The sequence below is a fragment of the Heterocephalus glaber genome, unplaced genomic scaffold, assembly GCF_053883595.1.
Source record: "Heterocephalus glaber isolate CG9 unplaced genomic scaffold, H.glaber_assembly_v1.0 deba00001688, whole genome shotgun sequence".
Classification (NCBI taxonomy): Eukaryota; Metazoa; Chordata; class Mammalia; order Rodentia; family Bathyergidae; genus Heterocephalus; species Heterocephalus glaber.
Genome location: NW_028258413.1, coordinates 8,091,717 through 8,113,128, shown reverse-complemented (window position 1 = coordinate 8,113,128; position 21,412 = coordinate 8,091,717). Strand labels below are relative to the sequence as shown.

Below are 21,412 nucleotides of genomic sequence, written 5' to 3'. Positions count from 1 at the left end.
CACGCCCCGGGGCTGCAGTTTCCTCAGAAGCACAGTTCTGAAGTTGCAGTTTTCCTTGTCTCCTCTCTCCCTATCTTTATTTCTTCTGCCCTAAACCCCCTGCCTGGGGACCCTTGTTGGCAGCCTGGGCTGACTGTCACACTGAACGCTTCAGAGAAGCCCTGAGCTGTTGAGCTGCAATTCTCTTCAGGACAGAAAAGGGAACTTCAGAGGTCAGGCTTGGTACAGGCAGCCACCAGGGCTGTGAAAACATCAGAGACCCCAAGACACAGTGCTGGAGTGGGGACTGCAGCCCGTATAGCACACGGCCAGGGCTGTTTTTCTTCCCGTGACCAGGCCTGGGTGGAAGCTGTTCCTCATTCCGCCTGCTCTGTCCCCTGGGCTGACAGTGATCCCGAGCCCGGCCCTGCCCCAGGAAGCCCAGCTCGCTGTCCCGTGAAGTCCTCCCTGCGGCTCAGAACGGAGGAGCCCAAGGCAATCTATGGAGAAGACAGCCCCAGGGCCAGCCGGAAGGAGAAGGTGGGGATGGACTGGGGCTCCCCCGCCATCAAACAGGAGGAGGGGAGCCCTGAGAGGGTGGCAGGGAGTCAGGACCCATCGGAGGGCTGGCGGAAAACACGGAGACCCTGAGACTCGCTGGGACTCAGGCTGCGGGACACAGGAGCCCCTCTTTCTTCAGGAATTGAAACCGGAGCTGAGGGAAGCCAGGGCACAGCCGTGACACTAACAGGGCAGGTCGTGCCTCACCGTGGCCACCTGACTGGGTGGACACCATCAACGAGAACAGAGCCCAGGTGCCGCCGCCAGCCGCAGCCGTGGTCCAGAGCTCCCTGTGGCAGAGGACGCATAGCAGCTGCACCCCTGCCTGGTCGGCTTCACTCTTGACTTGTTTTACACTTGGATTGTAAAATTTGAACCCACAACCAAAGAGAGCGCTCGTCTAGCCAAGGGCAGTGGAGCCACTGCCAGGACAGACGGGGTGGGGCCGTGAAGGCTCGTGGGATTGGGGGCCTCTGACACCAAGGAGGAGGAGCAGCACCCTCCAGGCAGCGCCCTGCCCTCCAGAGGCACCAGCAGCTGCGTGATGGGAGGAACAGCACCACCAGGGCGCCCCAGCAAGTCCTTGGGGTGCTGTGCTGAGTACCACGGGGCCTCCATAACACCCAGGGCATGCTCACCAGGGATCTCCTGTGGGCCTGGGGTACCAGATGCCAAGGAGAGGCAGCTGTGGCAGTCGGGTCCTTCGCCCTTAGGAACCAGGCCCAGTGACCCCACAGGCGCTCCGCAGCCCCCACACCACTGCCCTGCCCCCTCCTGCTCCCAGCTGACTCCCAGAAGCCTCTCTGCTTCTGCCCACACTCGTTTTTGCAGAAGAGCCAGCTGCAGCGCACAGGTCAAGTGCGTGTCCACACCTGCACAGCTGAAATCGAGGACAGTGAACCCCAGGGGCACAGAGCTCAGGGACTGAAGCAGACTGACCGTCCCCGTGGCTCCCAGCCCAGCCTCACCCTGACGCCCACCCTCCTATCCTTGGGCCCGCGCCTCTGCGGCAGCCAAACCCCTGGGGCCTCCAGAGAGCCTCCCACCTGCTCTGCTCCCCGCACCGCTGCTCCAGGGCCTCACCCGAGTCCCTGAGTCCCAGCAGCAGCAGCCCTCAGCTGTGGCCCCGTCGTGTCCACCGGGAGGCCCATCAGGTCCGTGCAGCCAAAATCTCCCTGCCTGAGTTTCCTCTTGGGGCCCCCTGCTGCCCCACTCCTCCCCTGGCCCTGCTGGACCCAGAACACAGCCCTCTTCCCCAGGATGGCGAAGCCTGTGTGAACCTGAGCAGCCGCGGGTGCCCAGGTGAGACAGCTCTGAGGGCACACCGGGGATGGCGCCACCTGCCTGCTGGGCCAGAGAGAACAGGATGCAGAGGACGCAGGGACTGTCCCCGTGACTCCGGCCTCGCTCCATGGCCTCCGCACCTCACTCACTTTCTTTCGCCTGGTCTGGGGTCCATACACCAGCTCCCCACTCTCAGGCTCTGACCCAGTTCCACCGTCACTGGTTTTCGGGTCTGCGGCTGGCAGAGGGAAACTTCGTCTCCACCTCTGTGGGCGCTAATCGCCCAGCACGAGTGTGCTCCTCAGTCAGTGCACTGGATTTAGACACAGATAGATACAGACCGACCTTCCTCTGCATCCTACGGGCTCTGTTTCTCCAGAGGACCCCAACACGCACCTACTGCAATCGAGCCTGAATGAAGTCTGCCCTTGGTGCTCCACATGCTGCCCAGTCCTGGTTTTCCTTAACAGTATCAAGCGCAGTAGCCGCACAGACACCAGCCGGCCACAGCAGGGAGCTTTACCTGAGGAGGCCAAGGCCAGCAGCAAAGCCGGGCCCTCCTGGGCAGAGACAGTACCTGGTGGGAATGGAGGAGGTGACCAGGAGAGGAAGGGGAGGGGAGAAAAGGCAGGAGCTTGGGATGCGTAGATAATCTGTGCAAACCAGGAAGGAGGGCGAGAGAATGAGACAGAGGCAGAAGCCCCAAACGTAAGAAGTCACCGAGGAAGCACAGGGAGGGGCCGCCCGCAGCCTGACCTGCTTGGGCTACCGCCCCATCCTGAGCGACAGACCCTTCCTGCCTGCCTGCCAGGGGACGGACCCGGAAGTGGGGCTGACCGGAAACAGTGGCATGGACCCAGACTCCAGCAGAGCTGTGAGGAAGGCTTTCTGCACAGAACGCTGCAGTCCGAGGCCTGTGGCCCCTGTGCAGCAGCTAAGGAAGAAGCAGAGGCCGAGTCCGGCCGTCCCTGGCTGCGTCCCGGGCTCCTCCTGACCGGGGCTAAGGGAGGCCTCTCTGGCGTGGGATGCACAAAGTTAGGGTTGATTTTCCTTTCACTCTTCAAATGCGATCTCTCTGAATGATGCATAATCACTGGAAGCCCGCTTTTTAAAGCTAGTGAATGGCTGCTGCATCCACAGCCTGTGGGGAGCAAAGCGAGGAGCCTGCCCACCACTTAAACTGTGTCCTTCTCCTCCCTTTCTCTGACACATGGCCACTCTCTCCCTTGGCTTCCCATCCAGGGGCCCCCACTCAATAGCACAAAGCCAGGCTCATCCCTCCCTGTTTGCATCGGGCCTCGGCCTTCACACCGCTCCTCGAGGAGCTGCCGTCCCATCAGAGTCGCCCGGAGACTGACCAGGGTGTGCTGTGGACGGGGCCCAGGGAGGCCACAGGCGCAGCTCAGATTACAGGGTGCTTCCCAGCTTCAGTGAGCTCCCGGCCACCAAGGAGCGCAGGCGCAAGGCCGCTGAGTGCACAGCACAAAGTTCAGGGAGGCACGCATGAGGGGGTCGGGGGGCACAAAGAGGCTGAAATACTACACTGGTCCTCTGGCGGCTGGGAGACAGGCCATCACTCCCAAACACAGGTGACAGCCGGCTGCCACAGGAGTGCCCCAAATGATCGCCTTCTCTGGGTTGAGAAGAGCAGCTATGACGGATGTTTAACAAAGGCAGCCCCTGTTAGCCCACATTAACTACTAAGAGATCACAGAGAAGCCGAGATAAGGAAATCCTGCTTTACAAGGGGGGACTGTCCGAGACTGAACAGCTCCTGTTCAAACTGGAGCACGTTTTCTCATGTCTTCCGACCTCTGGCCACGCCTGGCCTAAACCCTGAGGATATCCGAGTTGTGGACACCACGTGGTCCCCACACTGAGTGCCGTTTCCTGCCTGCTGGTGACACAATGCATGAAGCTGGATCAGTCTGCAGCCGCTTAGGGTCCCGCTCAGAGCAAAACTGCAAAAACAGCCCTGAAGTCTCACAGCAGCTGGGTTTCCCACCGTGGGGAGAATGAAGAAGGAATGAAAGATAGGCATCATTCTTTCCCCAAATGAGCCTGCTTCTGCCCATCCACAGAGGACACAGAGGGCACAGGAGCCACAGCCAGGGACAGAGGCCTCCAACCCCACCCAGGGCTGCCTTCGGGGAGTGGCCTGTGCCCTCCTCACACCCAGGGCCTGGGCACAGAGCTGCTGTGCTGAGCACCCCACGATCCCTCTCAAGCCAGGGCTCTTGCTGCAGCTGGAAAGAGCTTGACGTTCACCCGCGGCACAGCCGGGAGCCCTGGGCCACAGCGCGCCAGGGGGGCGCGGGCAGGAAGGGGAAGATGCCCAAGGATCCTCCGAGGAAAAAAGCCCTGGAGCCCAGTGGCCAGCAGGATCTCAGCATGGCATAGAAGCACCGTGTGAGCACGTGCAAACACACACAGAGGGGACGAGTGAGCAACCGGACGTCCCGCTCGGCTTGGCGGTGTCTTCTGCCAATTGCAAAGGTGCTTTGTGTCCACAGTAGTGACCTCCACAAAATAATAAAAAAGCAAAGGAAGAAAGTGCAGAGAGTGAGGCAGGCACAGGAGGGTGAGGCCCCTCACCGACTCCCTAAGAGCAATCTGAACACAGAAATGTCTGCGGTGGCACGAAGGCAAAGACTGTGAAGTCGCTTCTGACCCTGGCAGCAACTGAACAGCCCATTAACTTATTCCTTCGAGGGTCACTCACCAAGCCACAAAGTTGGGGATCAAAAGGTCCCACCCTCATGGCAGGAGCATTCAACACAGGGGCAACTGAGGAGGCCACATTCAGACATCAGCCCCACAACCTGCAAGTCCCTGACCTCGGCCCCGGGGTCTGAGTCCCCCAGCCTGGCCTCTCCTCAGCCTTCCCTCCACAGCCTGCCACTCAGACCCCTCCTCAGAGCTGTTATGGAAATAAGTGATCGGATTCCCTAAGGCTGTGGCAAAGAACATTCTAGACAGATGACATCTAAGTATAGGAGTAGCTAATCCAGTGACCCCAACCCTGCTTCCCTGAGGTGAATGCCCCATCTCCCTTCGTGTTCCTCACGCTTCTTACTGCAGTCCTGTGGTGTGACATGTTCTCACCAGCAACAGGCAGACTCACACACACATGCACACACACATACACTTGCATACACACACTCATTCTTACAACTCTTCCGCATGAAGAGTTCTCTTCCATGAAAGAAAAGCTGCCCTGGTTTGTGGCACATTGCTGAGGGAAGATCACCAAGCAAACGTACTGTGGAGGGACATCCTGCTGTAAGTGAGGCCAACACTGCAGACTGAGACCCAGGGGCTGCCTGTGTTAACCATGTTTATCTGGAATCTGTGAATCTTGTTGTTTCCCTTCTCCTTCTCTGAATTCGCCCAAGTTTTTTAAAATATACTTGTATTTCTGACTCATTTAGAAAAATTAAATTAAATCGTAGTTTTCTCTTTTTTTTAACTCTTTTTCTAGATCTCTTCCTGGCACACACCCAAGACAAGCTGGATTTACGATTTTACTAAAGAGGGGGAAAGACATTTTAAAAGTTATCATGTAGTGACCGAGGGGTCTGTGAAGTGTGCTGATGCTGCCATGCCCATTGCTAGGTCCCATGCCCTGGCAGGTCCTGCCCTTGGTCCCGAGACCTCCTCCAAGCCTGCCCTTGGTTCCCCCCTTGCATCCTCACCTGCCAGGCTCCAGGCTCCCACTTCCCACTGTGAGCTGGCCTGGCCTCCTCCCTCTGGCTGCCTGGACCAAAAGGCCTTTTGTCCTCAGCCTGGGAGAGACAAGTGGAGACACATGTGTTTCCAGCCACCAAGAGTGACTCATCCCCAAGTTCCCTCACCTCTGCACACAGGAACAACCCAGGACGTGCCAGGCAGCAGCACACCAGTCCCCAAGGCATGACCTGGGGAGCCAGAGGCTGCCAAGACCCCGCCAGAGAACAGCAAGGCTGCAGCTGTCCTCGTGGTGACGCCAGGACTCTGTCCCTTAGTCACTCATGCTCTTAGGTGCTGTTGTGTAGAGGTCCCCCATGAGGTCACAGGTGGGGCTTTTTCAGAGGTGGCTGGATCTAGAGTGTGTGATGCTGGGATTGATTCATGGTGCAGTGTTAGGATCAAAGGCACTAGGATTAAGGGTGCGAGTGCCACCCACCTTACGTACTCTGGATAAGTTGTAAAGGATGGGAAGAGCCACCATCACCCCTCGCTTGCTTCTGCCTGCCTGCGTGCTGTGGACTGTTTCTCCTCTGCGATGCCCTCTGCCATGCCACCCTGCCTTGGAGCCAGCCAACTATGAGCTGAAAGCTCTATGACTGATGAGCTAAATAACCCTTTTCTCCTTTAACTTTTGGTGTCAGGTATTTTGTCTCAGCAGCAAGTAACTAAGACGGGTGTGAGCGAGGGCTCTGCAGAGGCCCCACGGCATGGGTGTGTCACGGTGGCTCCCATGGGATTCGGCCACCTCCTGCCGGGCTAGATGTCAAACCCACCTGCCAGATGCAGAACCACGCCACACTCCTACTGGCTTTTGGTCATGGAAAATGCAGTTATTTTTCATTCTAAAATGTCACCATGGAATGGGTTTATTATTGTTCTTTTTCGTCAATTAAATATTTTTAAATCTTCTCGACATTAGTTTCCACAGTGGTAAATCCTGATAGAGATTGCATGTATTAAGGGTTGTTCGTATTCCCATAATTTATCAGGGGGTCCTGGCACCTCATCACTGGAGAACTCAGGGCATGAACAATATGGACACAGACTCCCCAGCACAGGGGAGAGGAGGTGGGGCGGAGGGACACAGGCTACAAGGCTTGCATAGCAATCAGTGCGGGGGTAGGGGTCCCCAGTACCATCGACCTGACCCCTGCTTCCTGCTGACCCTGCAGCCCCTCCAGACTGCTTCTACTGTGCATGGCCCTCAGGTGTCCTCTTCCTCCTCCACCGCCAGCTCTCCCACTTGCACCAGCCCCAAGCTTACCCGCGGCGAGAGTAAAGTCCAGACACTTATGAACCCCAAGTACCTGACGCTAATCTTCCCTCTTCAGCCTCCCCTGCACTCAGGCATGGACTCTGTTCCAGCCAGCAATCCTGATAAGCCTGTGCGTCACCTGCCTGGGACTCCGAAAGCTGTGACTTGGGTCTCAGTCCCCTCCTCTCCCATCTGCCCCCAGACCCCATCTGGATGCCCTCGTCAGCTTATGCCGCCTCCTCTGCCTCCCACACCTGCACCCACAGACTCCCTTGCTTGGCACTTACTGGGGTTTCCTTACAGGATGGTGTGCACACGCAAGCCAGTATAAGTTTAGTCAGATCACAGATACCTGGAGAAGACAGGCTTTTGCACTATGGTTGGAACCTCTTAACAGGGCATGGGACATGGGAGACCTTTCTCTAAAGATTAAGAGAAGAAGGTGATGAATGGAGGCAAAAGCTAGCACCTAGCTTCTGAGTCTTATTCTGAGAAATACAGAGTGGCATGCCAATCATTTACGAGACATCTGAGTAGACAAATTTCATAACCATAAGGTTTTCTGCTCCTTCTATGAAACTTTCCTGGAATCGGCTTGCTGAGGAATTGAGACTAAAAATAAGCCAATCCTGACACAAATACCCCCAAGTTGCCCTTAAAAACAGAGTTACAGCAATGGAGAAACCTAAACAAGGGGCAAAGAACCCTGGGAAAGTTACACATTGAAAAGAATAAAAGCTTCATTATATTTTCTTCTACTCGGTTTTTTATACAGTGGAGTACTACTCTGCCATAAAGAAGGATAAACTTGAGACATTTCTAGCTAAATGGATGCACCTTGAAACCATACTCTCAAGTGAAATAAATCAGTCACCCAGGTGTAAATACCATGTTGTTTCTCTGGTGTGAAAAGCCGAAAGTGTAAATAAGGACCAAAATGTATAATAGATAATGTGAAATGGGAAGAAAATGTTCAGATGAGAAGAGGAACAAGGAAGGGGGGGAGGAAAGGAAAGAAGTCAAGAAACAAAAAAGAGAGTATTTCCTTCTACTCAGACAACACATGAATAGAATTTTAGCATACTACTCTTTGTATACTATTTTAAAAATTCATACAACTACGAGAAAAGGAATTGCTGGTTTGCCTTGAATTGAATAAGCTATTTAGATTGACAGAGCTAATTTAGAAAGTTGTGTTGTATGAAACTTACTGTTCAAAGTTATTTATCAAACAATATTTGTCATTCAACAAATTCCTGCTGAATCCGAGCCAGACACTGGACACCACAAAGTTAGGGACAGAGAAGCTGATGGGACACATGGGTCTCTCACTGCGGGTCTCACAGCGACACTGGCAGGCTTCCGACGAAAGCACAGGGAAGACACAGGGCCCGCTAAAGGCTCGGGTAGAGTGGGAAGTGGGAGGGGCACAGAGCAGCTGGCCCATCCTGCAGCAACAGGAGCATCAGGGGCTTCCTGGGAAATCGACATCCAACGCAGGGAGTGACAGGAAAGGAGAGATGCAGTGGGTGCCACAAGGTCATGATGCCAAGCGGGGATGGAGCGTGACTTTAGCTGTCCTGGGGCCACTGGAGGGTGTGACGGCTCGGGCTGGCAGATGAGAGACACAATTTGGGCACAAACACAAGGGCCAGAGGGAGAGATGGGCAGGATTGGACTCAGAGACAGTGGCCATGCCACAGAGCATCTTTACTGAGCACGCACGCACTGCATGCTGGGCACAGCTGATGTCACCTCCACAACAGCCCCAGAAAATGGCTGCCACTGTGTCCAGCGTGCAGAACAGGATGCTGGAGAGACTGGAGAGAAGATATTTAGATGGGACTTGGGTGCACGTGCTTTGCAACAGAGGTGGGGCGGAAGGAGAAGGACAGAAGCTCTGGGCTTCCCATCCCTGAGACAGCAGGGCAGGTTAGGGAAGGAAAGATGGAGAAAAAGATGAGCTGATGCTTCTAAGATGAGCATCTGACTCTAATCTGGCTGGGAAGAGGAGCTGGGACCTCATCCCATCTCCCAGCTGGGCCCCTGGCTGACTCCTCCTAAAGCCTCACTGGGCCTCGATTTCTGGGGAAACTGAGTCTTAATCCTCTCACGCTACCCTTCTAAGCATCAAATGTCCATGGCAGGAAATAACCGTATGGCTGCAAAGCATTTGTAGAGGAATTAACATCGGGAGCTAGAGCTAGCCGCCAGAATTACAGCATGGACAATTTCAGCAGAGGGGAAAAAAAGACTGCTTTGTTTCATTTTTGTTTTGTTGTGTTTTTTACCCAAAACATGAGCAGAATGTCAGCAGAGAAGGCCTGCACGCTTCCAATTCACTGGCATGCCACCTCCACGCCCACTCAGGTGATGCAGGAGCTCCAGACTTTGGGAAGGGACCCCCACTCCTGGGCAGTGCAGGGAAGGGACACAGGCCGAAGTCACTTGCCTTGGAGCCAGCGGGACTCTGCTGCACCCCCGGAGCTGTCCGAGGCTGGACTTCCTCCTGGCCTGGAGCGCTTCCCCGTGGGATTAAAGGAATTAGGGGGACCATGTTTAAGGAAGCACTGCGCACAATGCTTGGCACACCAAAGGCCCCGAGAACAGAGCCATTGTTCGCATCAGAGGAGCAGGCGCTTCCCCTGGCACCCTGAGGCTGCAGCCCCCACGCGGGCTCAAGGGCATCCCTCCCCATGCGGCTTGTGGAGGAAGAGCCGCTGGAGCCCTCCCCCCAACAGTGTCCTGACAGAGCCCGGCAGTGCATCACGCTGCCAGGACAGAGGTGGCTCCACCACCGGCAGGCTCCTTTCACCAATGAGTCTGGGGCTGCTGCGAAGCGCGAGCCCAGGTGATCAGTGTCCATGGAAAGCAGGCTCCTACCAGCTCGGACTCAGGCCCTGATTCCCCTAAGCCTTGCCCCTGAACTTTGGGCAACTCCTTCATGAACCACACCTCCCTTCTCCCCCTGCTGGGCTCAAATGGTTCCAGTTCTCCAGTGTGCTTTCCAATTAGCCAGGTCCAACCAACCAGGTCCAACTGACCAGGGAGGGTCCCGAATTCTGCAGCTAGCAATATTCATACAGCAGCTTATGTGGATTGAGTAGATCTAAATGCAAGGCCACAATTCTACCAATTTCTGGAAGTATGGTACAGACCCTGGATCACTCACATTTTAGTAGTGATGCAACTTTCGGAAAGAAAAAAATTAAATAGAGCCAAGTCCTACATCTGAATCCCCCAAGGGAAAAGGAATCATTTCAATGCATGTTCAAATACTCAGATTATTTTTATGAGTCTCTACACTGAAGGTTTCCATGTTCAGAAATATGACCTGGGTTTGATGGAAGGGAACTAGAAGCCAAAAAAGCCGTTGTCAAGTGGGATAACCATGGAAAACCAAGTGCTAGACTGGCCTATTTCTCACTGGACTGTTTATTTCATTAGTCCTTGCTGTCTTTTCATAGCTATGCTTTCTGCTGTAAGTGAGTGGCCCTAACACGCTGATGTGTACAATGAAAGATGATTTTCCTCAGGATGACATTTCCTCTCACAGTACTGGGTGACACTGACTAGCTATTAAGCACATAGTGTGAGCCAGGCACAATGCTAAGAGTCTTACAGGCATTATTTTATTCCATGAAGTTACACAAGCAATGAAAAAATCTTGCACTCTTATTTTTAGTGCATGGAACACATTAAATCCATAAATGCCTGGAATATAGGAAGTGCTCCCAAAATGTTATTATTGTTCTTATTTTTCAGTTCAAACAACAATTTCATGAGTTGGGTGCATTCATTTCAGTTCACAGATGTGCAAAGTGAGGACTGAAAAGGTTCTGTCATACGCCTGTGATTTAGAAGCTAATGAGAGACAGAACTGAAAGTCCAGAGCAGGACCATCTGACCCTAGAGGCCAGCGTGTGAGCATCGTGTACTGTGCTCTCTAATCTGGTTAGACGGCTAAGAACCCCCAAATCCAGTGCTGAAAGATCTGGATTACCTCTGCACTGTGTTCACACAGCTGAAGCTTTATCAATGCCACCCCGCCGCTAACTGTCCTAGTTATTCTAGCTTTCTGTCCTAGTCTAGCTTTGCTCTCACTATTCTATTATTTTCTCCAACTATTTCTCTGACTCAGGTGTCAAATATTTGGACTTAGGAGCCACAATGCTACCTGTCCCGCAACACTTTTGATCTGGATTCACACATTGTTGTTTTTGTTCTCCTAGAACTTCCAGCCAAGAAAAGCAACTGAAGAGTTTTGGAAAGAGGCAGAAACTCAGGGGAACAAGGCTCCATTCTGAAGGATTTCTGGTTCTCAAATCTCATCATCACAAAGAGAACTCAATGATGGTTTCGTTCCCTTATAAAACAAATCTCAAGCCTCAGCAAACCCATTTGGCTACTGAAAACCCACAACCCCGAAGGAACGGTGTGAGGATGCATGAATTCGTTTCCATTACGAATGGGAATCAGCTGGAGTTAGAGACAGGAAAAGTCTCTGAAGACTACAAGGTTTCTGAGGTTGCCTAGAGCTTCGCAGCATTCTCTGGAGTTTAATAATTACATAAAGTGATCTCACGCTTAGCTGTTTGCACTTAACCCTGTGGGGGCCCCTCCACCCAAGTCACCTGCAGACCCCGTCCCCAGCCTCACTAAGCCACCTTCCCTCGGGGGAGTTTTTCGTTTCCCTGAGGATCCGATCCCTCCGCCTTCAGCTCAGATGTTTTTAATAGGCACTGGGGATTGAACACAGTGCCCATTAAACTGAATAATTCAAGGTAAATCAGCTATTTCTTTCTTTGATGCACACATATGAATTTTTAAAATAGTATACAAGAAAGCATGTTAAAATTTTACTCATACATTGTCTGAGTAGAAGGAAATATTATGAAGCTTTTATTTCTTTTAATGCGTGACTTTCCAGGTTCTTTCCCTCTCATTTAGGTTTCTCCATAGCTGTCCCTGTGTTTCTAAGGGCGACTTGGAAACACTTGGGTCAGAACTGGCATTTGTTTCAAGGCCACACCAAGCCTTTGCACTGAGCTACACCCTCAGCTATTTTTGGTTTTTGGCTTTGCTTTGTGTTTGCTTGTTTTGGGGTTTGTTTTTGAGACACGGCCTTCTTAAGTCACTAACTTACCCAGACTGGGTTTGAACTCGAAACCCTCCGGCCTCAGCCATCCAAAGTGCAGGGATTACAGGCAGGTACAACCACACCTGCCTTCCATTCCTATGTAGAGTCTCAATTTTCTCCCCAACTCTTATTACCACCAAAAGAAGCTGATAGCCCAGAAGATTTCAGATGTGTTAAATGTAAAGAAAACACACTAAAACTGCAGTCATAGTTGAAAAGCAATGGTTTTCGTGATAGGGAAGCTAGGTCCCTGCCCCTCAGTCTCCAGGGTGGGTGACCAGGAAAGAAGAACATTTTGTGAACCGTGGAAATCACCACATCTCTCCCCACTTGTCCACTTCTGCTCCCTGGAGAGAGGCAAAGGTCTGTGCTGGACGGAGGGAGTCCCCTCCCCAGCGACAGCATGAGCGCTGCAGCCTGCAGCTGGATGGGGACCCTGCCCTGCCCGCTGCCCTGTGCCCTCCGGGACCGCTGCACGGCCTGCCGCTCCTTCGAGGGCTGCAGCTTTGTCTCACAGCTTCCGTCTCAGTCCCTACCTGTGCAGTACTGAGGACAGGGACCAGCCACCCTCACTGGACCTGGACAGCTCTGGTACTGAGCCTTCCTGGGACCAAGCGACCGAGCCAGACAGGGACGATTCGTTCAGAATCAACACTGACGGCTCTGGCAGGAAGATCACGCTTTTCTAGATTACAACCCCGAAATGCCCCGCAGCCAGTGTGAGAGATCCCCTGAGGTTCGACTGCTGACTGAGACACAGCTGAGTCCCTGGACCTCCGTGGGGCACGTTTTCGTGCACACCTGTAATTCCAGCTGTCTGGGAGGCTGAGGCAGGAGGACTGAAACTGCACATGCAGCCTGGGCAACTTAATGACTTAGCGAGACCCAAGATTAAAAGGGATGGGGCTGGGAATGGAGCTCAATGCTAAGGCTCTGGGTTCAAGTTCAACACCCATTACCTCAAAAAGGTACCTTCATCACAGGATTGTTGAGAGTATAAAATGAGGTAGTAAATAAGCTGGCTAAGAGTCACACTGCACAGTGAATGTTAGTGATCCTGGCCTTCATCATTTAGTCCTTGAGACTCCTAGGACAGGGCAAAGGGACAAGTGTGGGAGTCGCACGGGGAAAGAATGAGAAGCAAGCTGGGCCCCTGACATCACACCCAGGGGAGCCCTGAGCACCCCTGTCTCCCCAAGGCGGAGATGCACCCTACACGTTGTGCACAGCAGCGTGTATGAGTGACTTCCCCTGTGAGGACACTGGACAGGAGGCCTGGCCTGCCCTGCGCTGTGGCCCTGCCGGCCCCTCCCGGCCCAAGCCAGCTGGAAGGCATTCCTGACTGCAGGCCTCTCCTACTTGTCAGCATATGCGGGGCAAAGCAGAGGAAGGAGCAGCAGAGGCAATGGGCATGGGTGGTGTAATCCTGGCTCTCAGGGGGCTGAGGCAGGAGGATCTCAGACAGTTCGAAGCCAGCCTGGAGTACATAGCAAGACCTGACTCAATAAAATAATAAACAGAGGCTCTTTGTCTCCTCTGTCCATAGCCAGTACTTTCCAGAGCCTCCTTTGTCACGCATGTGTCATCAACCTCAGCCCAGGAGGAAGTGCAGCAGACAACACGCAATGGGTGTACAATGTGCATGCAGTGACCACACGCATGCACACACATGCACACACACAGGCACGCACACACACTGCCTGCCGGCCTGGCCATCCACTGATAGGAGCCAGGGGTTATCTCACGGCCTCTGCCTCTGACTTCACTAGGCCCAGAGGCAGTGAAGGGAATCATCTAACGATGGCCTTGGGATCCTCACAGACAAAACCCGAAGCGAGGGCGGGGTGTGGCCCGGTGGCTCTGGGTCCCAGCCTGGACACCACAGCTTTGTACAGACTACACCTACCTTCCAGCCTTCTGCACACTTGATGCCCAGCCCCGCTGCCCCAAGAGTGCTGCTTGCCCCCTGCCCAGGAGGAAGTAGCCATCGGCCTCCTGCTGCTCACACAGCGGCCTCCCACTCTGCACGCAGCCCACCAAGCCAGGCCACTCTCCTGCTCAGATGGAGCCTTTGAAAGCACATGTCGGACCCCACACCAACCCTGCTTATGATTCTCTCATCAGACCTGGCATTCTGTCATGCAACATAGATGTGTGTGTGTGTGTGTGTCCATCCCCTCCTATAAACTGCAGTCACGTGAGAACCAAACTACTTACCTTTTATTCCCAAAATGTCTAATCAGTGCATGCTATGACCCAGGCACAACACCAGCCCCTACAAAGATGAGTCAGGAGGTTCCCTGTGGTTTGTTTAAACTCTACCAGGGAGTTGGGGGTGCAGTTCAGTGGTACAGAGCTTGCCCAACAGAAGCAAGGCCCTGGATTCCTCCCCAGCACTGAAAAGGCTAAAAATAAAAAGTGAAGGTTACTGTGGAGGAGAGAGGACAGCAGAGTCTGGTTATGTAAACAAAAACTGTAACACATGTAACATTATACACACTGGAATATGACTGTAGTAGTTCCTTACGGTTAACAGGCATCTGTTAACATGAGATCACATGATCCAAGTCTTACGCATATCAATACTTCTCTGAAGAAGCGACATCTACACAGCTGTCTGAGCACCCACAGGTGTCGACAGAGAAGTGAAAGGGCTCCTGAGTGTGTTAAGCAGACTGCACAGCTTTCATAAGGTGAGAGACTCGGTCAGATGTATACTTTAAATGACTCCTCTAATTAGAGTGCAGTCATCAGTCCAAAAGGCTGCTCAGCACATGACAGCAGAAAAATTTTTCAGCAGTTCAGCAAATACAGAAATACATGCATCAGGGTTGGTTGCTATGCCCTAGTCAGGTTTATGGCAGACCTTCGCCGGGCTCTTTTTAAATGTAGACTTTGATTGGAGGAGGATTCAAGAGAAGAAGAACATTGTAGTCAGAGGTAAAGAGAGCCCAAGGAGGGAAATAAGCTAAGAGCTGGCTGAGCAAACGTCGGGGGCTTCAGAGAGCATGAATGGTTTCATTTAGTGGGCACAGAGGGGGCAGGGCCCCAAAGCCAGGCTCACGGTTGAGACTTCACACTGGGAGGCAGCGCAGGTGCGAGCGCCTGCCTCTCAGGTGGGAGGCCCGGATTCCATCACCAGCTCTGAAAAGCAAGCAGAATGTAGCCTCCACCAGTAAGTGTGTGAGGTGGAGGGAGGGTTAGACGTTAGCAGGCACAAAGGAGGATTCAGAAGTAGCACATTTTACCAGTTACAGTAAGTGAGGAGATAAAGGCTCCAATGTGTGACACACCTGCAATAGCTGGTTAGGCCTCAGAGCACAGTGACATCGGAAGTTACCCATTGTACGCATTCCTCCTGATGCCTGACCGCAGGTGCACAGCCCACACCCAGCGATAGCAGGAGAGAGACCATTCTTCAAAGACTCTCCCTCCTTGGGTGGAGACAGGGCTGGGATTCTTACAGGATTAAGGGCCCCATGGGAACTGACCACTAGAAAGGAACAAGGAAGATAGTTTGAGATGCCAACATCCCCAAGAAACCCCTAAAAGAAAAGAGTGACAGGCACATGATTGCCAGTATGCCCTGACCTCTGTGTATAAAAGGCATCCAAACTCGCACGCAGGGCACTGCCCACCTTCTCGCTTGAAGACGTAGCTCTCTCTATATCCGTTTACAATAAACTCTACTTAGATTTCTGAATGGCTGTGTGTCTTGACTGAATTCTTTATCAAGGGCACAAAGAACCGAGGCCCAAGGAAGTGAGGGGCCTTAAGGAAGGAAGGAAGGAAGGAAGGAAGGAAGGAAGGAAGGAAGGAAGGAAGGAAGGAAGTCCTCACTGTGTCAGGACATGGCTTCCCAGTGACACGAGGACAGTTAGAAGGGTTTGAAAGAAGAGTGTTTGTTGCACCGCTTTAGGATGATGGGACATGAATCCAAAGAGATTAAAATGGGGTTCAGGCAATAGGAGAGAGGAAGGTGAGGGAAAACTGCTGCGGGAAAGGGCTGCGAGTCACCCCACAAAGTGCTGGCGAGGTTTGTGGTGTGGGACAAAGGTCACCTCACCCTCGAGCCACCTCCTGGAGCGCCTGCACCCTCCTCGGAGCCTGGGGGTTTGGATGGAGAGGGAGGGGCTGGCAGCGGGTGCACAGGCTGTTTAACAGGTGCCTACACGTGTGCACAGGTGCACACACGTGTGTATACACATGCACACTCACACACCCGGAGACACCCTATTGGACACGGAGAAAGGAATGGGAAAGGAGCACCTGCACTAACATCTTAGGCCCCACGATGCCCCGACGCAGGGCTCCCGGGAACCCCTCATCCTGGCAGGTGAGACCTGTGTGGGTCCCAGGGCCCTGGGGCCGCTCGGCTGAAGGGCTCCCCTGCTCCACTGCTCTGTGTCCCCTCAGTGGGCATAAGAAGCACAGAAATGACCGGAAGTGTGCTATTGTCTCCAGTGTGACAATCAGTGCTTAGGGATACTGAAAAAAATATTAGAAATCTTTTCAAAATTATCTACCAATCCTCTGGCCTTCAGCAGTCCACTACCTGAAAGAAGATGGCCTCGTAAATACCACAGCCCCATCCAAAAGAACAACGTCGCTTGGAGAAAGATCTTGTAGAAGATTCGGTGAATCCCTGACCCAGAAGAACAAATGCTATTTCCCCTGCCTTGTTCACAATAAACCACACTCTGTTCAGTCCCTCTGTGGTGAGTGAGGCCCTGTAGTCGAGTTCTCTCAGGTATGAAGCCGTTAAGAACCATAAGGTTTGCTTCTCACTGCACGGCTTCAGGCTGGAGCACTGAGAATGTCTTGGCTGAAGCCCAGCAATTACCAGCAAATTAAAGGATGGTTCTAGATGGCATTTAATGTGTCATCATTTAGCCAATGATTGTTGTTTTCATTGGGACATTTTAGAACTTCAATTAGAGGCTTGCTGGGTCTGATTAAGTGGTAAACTTTCCTTATGTTTCGTGGCTTCTTCCTGTCTCTTTAATGGCTGCAGAGGCCACAGGGAGGGTAATTAAACATGGCAACCTGAGGATGAACAGCAAGGTATCAACATGCATATGGTTCATCTGCTGAGACATCCTCCCTAATAATAGCCAAGAATCACACTGCTAGGACACTCAGCCAACTTTTCTCAACAATGTGGGCTCCCTTTCCAGTATCTCTGTAAGCTTGGGGGTGTCTCTGGCCCCTTTACAATGTACCTGCAGACACTGCAAGATAAGGGTATCACTTAGGTCAAGCAGCGTGTGGGCAGCAGATAGGCAGCTCAAGTCCAGTCCCAGTCTCCTCCCAGGCCCACGACCCCCCTGCCTAGAGCACTGGTCAGCTCCACAGCTTCTCCTACTTGAAAGGAAGGCCACACAACTAGCAAGGGAGTTATTTGCATTATTTTCTAAAAGATCAGTATAACATGTGGGCAGGTCAGTCTTTCCAACATACCATTACACAGACTTTAAACCAAATATAATAAATACCATGCCAAATTGGGACTACAGACAGCTTACTAAAAATACATGCACACAGGACCACAAAACCATTCTAGGTCAAAGAGCCCAGGACAATATAAAGTTCAACTTCTTGACTACTGTTTATCTTCACTGGTATTAATAACAAAAAGAACAACACCATCTTCACGATGTTATTTGCAAGGTTGTATCTGACGATCGTTTCCCTGCCTGAAATTGGAGGTCAGAGTCACTGGAAAATGCCTGTAGTTTGCACTTTCCCAAAAGTCTTGAACCACAAAAAAACAAAAACAAAAACCTTTGCTAATGCATGACCATTGCCCAAAAGTAACAGATGGTGTGGAAACATGGTACTCTGCCCTTCCACATCAGGAGGAGGATTAGAGGGAAATCGAGGCTTTGATTTAATGGCGCCTCCTAGCCCCTCTGGAGTTCTGGGAGCCCACCAGGCCCCTGCGTGCCAGGCCACTGCTCTGCAACCAACAGGTGGCCCCTTACGCACTCCAGGGTCTGCCAGGTGTCCCGAAGCCCGAGGGCATCAAATGACTGGAGGCACTGTGTGTACACACTGCCAAATGTAGTTTCTGCTTTTAATGATTTTAGGGTCAAACACTGGACCTGACAGATAAGAAACACAGTGCGAGCCCAGCCGGCCACCCAGTGAGCCATGAGCTCGGTTTCCAGGTGTCCTCGGTTTCCCTATCTGTCCCATGGGCGCTTCGACCCTAGCTGCCTCAGGAGGTGCACAGGAGCCAGGACAGTGGCAGGCAGTGTTCACACCGCCGATGAAGGGCAGCCGAGGAGGAGCGCGGCGCCCGCAGCCACCTTTCTGCTGTCCCTGTTCCCGTTCACGCGCACCATCAGTCTCTCAGGGCAGTTTCCGGCCCTCGGCTCCCCCAGAAACTTCGTGTAACATCTTAGGACCTCGAGGCCCTGACCTCCGAGCTCGCTATGAGGACAGCTGTAGCTCTGGCCGCCAGATCCGCACTGGGTCACCAGCCGGGCCCAGAGGGTCCCCTAGCCCGCACCGCCGCGCCGGGACGGCTCTGTGCACTCGCAGGGCCCCGGCGTGCACGCGCAGAAGTCCGCGCCCCCCTCCCGCGCGCGCGCAGGGTCCCGGCGTGCGCGCCCAGAAGTCCGGGCCGCGCGCGGGGGGGTCGTGCACCCGCAGGGTCCCGGCGTCCACCCGCGTGGTGGAGCTGCGCGCACTGAGGGTCCCCGCCGCGGCCGCGCCCCGCGTACCTGGTTGAAGTGCAGCGCGCCCGGCCCCATGGCTCCCGCGTGGCTGCCGTGGCCAGCGCCCAGCTCCCGGAACAGCAGCCCGAGCTGCGCGGCAGAAAGACTGAGGTTGGCGCCAAAGGTGCTGAGCACGTCCTCGCTGAAGGCGCGCGTGGGGCCCTGCGCGCGGAGCCCGGGCGCCGCCAGCAGCAGCAGCGCGGCCGCCGCAGCCATGGCCAGGAGGGGCGGGCCCGGGTTGGGTCAGGTCCGGTCCGGTCCGGGGCGGGGCGGGCAGGGCTGGTCGAGTCCCGGTCCGGGTCCGGTCCGGCTAGCGGGGCGCCGCGCGGGGCCTCGGGGTGGCGCGGGACGATCGTGGGCGCGGACCCGGCCTGGCGCGCAGCCTGCGGGAGGGGACGGACGCGGTGAGGCCCGGCTCCACCCTCTCTGTCCCCGCCGAGGTGGACACGTGGGGCCCCGGGTCGGAGCGGCTCCACCGCCCTCCCGCCCGGCCCGGCGGCGCGCGCCTGTCCTCCAGCACTCGGGGAGGCTGAGGCAGGAGGTTCGCACGTTCCAGCCCAGCCGGGCAACTGGGCGAGACCTTGTCTCAAAATGAAAAATGCAGAAGGGTTGGGGACGGAGCTCGAGGGCCGGGTTCCACCCGTGCCAGGGGCAGGGGACCCTTCCTCCCTGACCCGCTCCCCTTCCTGGTCGCTCTCGGGCCGGGCAGGTTGGGGTTCCCGGCCCAGCACCTGTCCCGCCCGCGCCGCGTCTGCCGCGTCTGCGTCTCTGTGTGCCGAGGCGACACTGCCCCTGAGTCCCCGTCCTCCGCTCCCGCGGGGAGCCCGTCAGATAAGAGGCGGCCCTGTCCCCGCCCCGCCTCGACCCCGCCCCTCCCGGGGCCCCGCGCCCCGCGGCCACGTCCAGGCCCGGCGCGTCCCCGGCGGTGTCGCGATCACCGTTACCTCGGCGTCCTGGACCGGAGCCAGCAGCCCCTCATGGTCTCGGACACCGACAGGAATTGCTTTGGTTGCACTTCTGACCCTCGGGAAAAAGAGGAAGCCGAGTCAGGAGTGTGCAGGGCGGACAGGGCTCTTCCTGCCCTGGCGGGACATCCGCAGATCACAGGCGGTTTGTTTGTTCGGATGAGGGTCACGACGCTCTGGCTCGGGTGTGAGCCCAGCGAGTTTGTGCGACGCCAAGGTGGTGTTTGGGGACAAAGGTTGTGCCTGCCGGGCGCAAAGTGAAACCGGGCCTCGCCGTCGGCTGCCAGGGAGCCTCGGGCCGCGCAGCCCGGCGGCCACACACCAAGAAAGAGACACGGAGCCCGAGCCCCCGGAGCAGGTCAGCAGGACGGGAGGGCCTCACCTGCGGGGGCCTTGGGGCTGAGACGCGAAGAAAGCCAAGAAAGCGAGGGAGACAGAATCCGGGAGCCGCCAGGCCCAGGACAGGACAGGGAGGCGCGCCGGGGGGGGGGGGGGGGCCGACGCAGTAAAAGCGCGGTGCGACCGGCCCAGCTAGGGACTCCAGGACGTGGCCTCTCCTGGCGCAGTCTGCACCTCTGCTAGCAGAGATCTCCAGAATCACTGTGCAAAGTGATTCACCAAGGCCGGAAGTCACTCCTGCCACTGCTGGCGTCCAAGCCTTTTATTGGGTTTGTTAGTGCAGTTTGTTGCCTGTTTTTCCTTTTGGCCTCCTGGCTCAAGGGGTCCTTTAGGAACCAATGACTCCTTGAAAGCCTCCTCTGGCCAGCCTGGTGGCGCACCCCTGTACTATCGAGCCAGCACTAGCGAGGCTGAGGTAGGAGGAACGCGGCAAATTTGAGGACAGCCTGGGCTACAAAGTGAGACCTTGTCTCAAAAAATATTAAATTAAATTACATTTTTTAAATATAAATAAATAAAAGGCTCCTCTATTACCCCACAAGCTGTTCATTCCCAGCTCCTCCACAACCCACTTTGCTGGTTACAAAGGGGTATATGGACAGTGCTATGTGGATTTTTCAACAAAGACCGTGAGTTTTCAATAATGCAAGTTTTATATCGTGGATTTTTTTGAAAATATAATTTATCAGTCATTCGTGTCACTCACATTTTGCTCATCCATCAACCCTACAAGACGAACAGTAAGATGGGTGACAATCACCCCGCTTGACAGCTTTTCCAAGTACAGGTAACATAACACAAGCGTGCAATTGGCATTCAGAAAATGACAAGGTAGAAGCTCCCAAGGAAGTGAGCTAATTTCTAGAGCTTCCACCCTAATAAGCTAAAAGCGCCAAAGCACTATTCAGGTCATTTGGGGCCTCACGTAGGGCACCCTGACAGCAGCAGCATGGCTGAAGAGAAAAACTACCCTCCTGGAAGAGAAGGCAGGAGGCACAGCCTCTGTCTCTTGGGAATTTGCCTTAGCATTCAAACGGTTTTCAGTAACAATGGAGCGAGTACCAGGAGCACCAGCAGGCCCTGGGAGCTGCCCTTTCCACTGCTGACTCAGGAATCCCGAGAGTCGCTGGACCTCGCTGGGTCCGGCGCCCTCATCGATAAACCAAGACAAGTTAGTAGGGGCAGCAAGAACCATCCCAGCCTTTTTACTTCTAAATGTCTAATTCATGTATCAGGAAAAAACACGAGACCCGCAGAAGTCAAGGAAAAGTCTAATTCTCCAGCTGAAAGGACAGTTGACTTCAAATCTCATTTTTGCTTAATATCTTCAAATTCTTCTGAGCCCAAGTCTTTCGTGACCATGACAAATGAGGAACAA

General features: G+C 54.2%; 1 protein-coding gene across 2 annotated transcripts in view; it reads right to left on the bottom strand.

Moving 5' to 3' along the window:
* The window catches only part of Slc39a8 (solute carrier family 39 member 8), a 68,336-nt gene extending 48,582 nt beyond the window's left edge, over window positions 1-19,754 (bottom strand). Inside the window, exons 1-2 of one of the 2 annotated variants that reach the window (XM_021245425.2) lie at window positions 19,615-19,754; window positions 18,677-19,053 (exon numbers count right to left, since the gene is read on the bottom strand). In XM_021245425.2, the coding sequence (XP_021101084.1) occupies window positions 18,677-18,886 (210 nt within the window). In that variant the 5' untranslated portion in view covers window positions 18,887-19,053; window positions 19,615-19,754. Of the gene's footprint in view, window positions 1-18,676; window positions 19,054-19,401; window positions 19,503-19,614 lie in introns of those variants that run through there. The other variant, XM_087198819.1, reaches the window with a different exon arrangement.
* Between the last annotated feature and the right edge of the window lie 1,658 nt (window positions 19,755-21,412).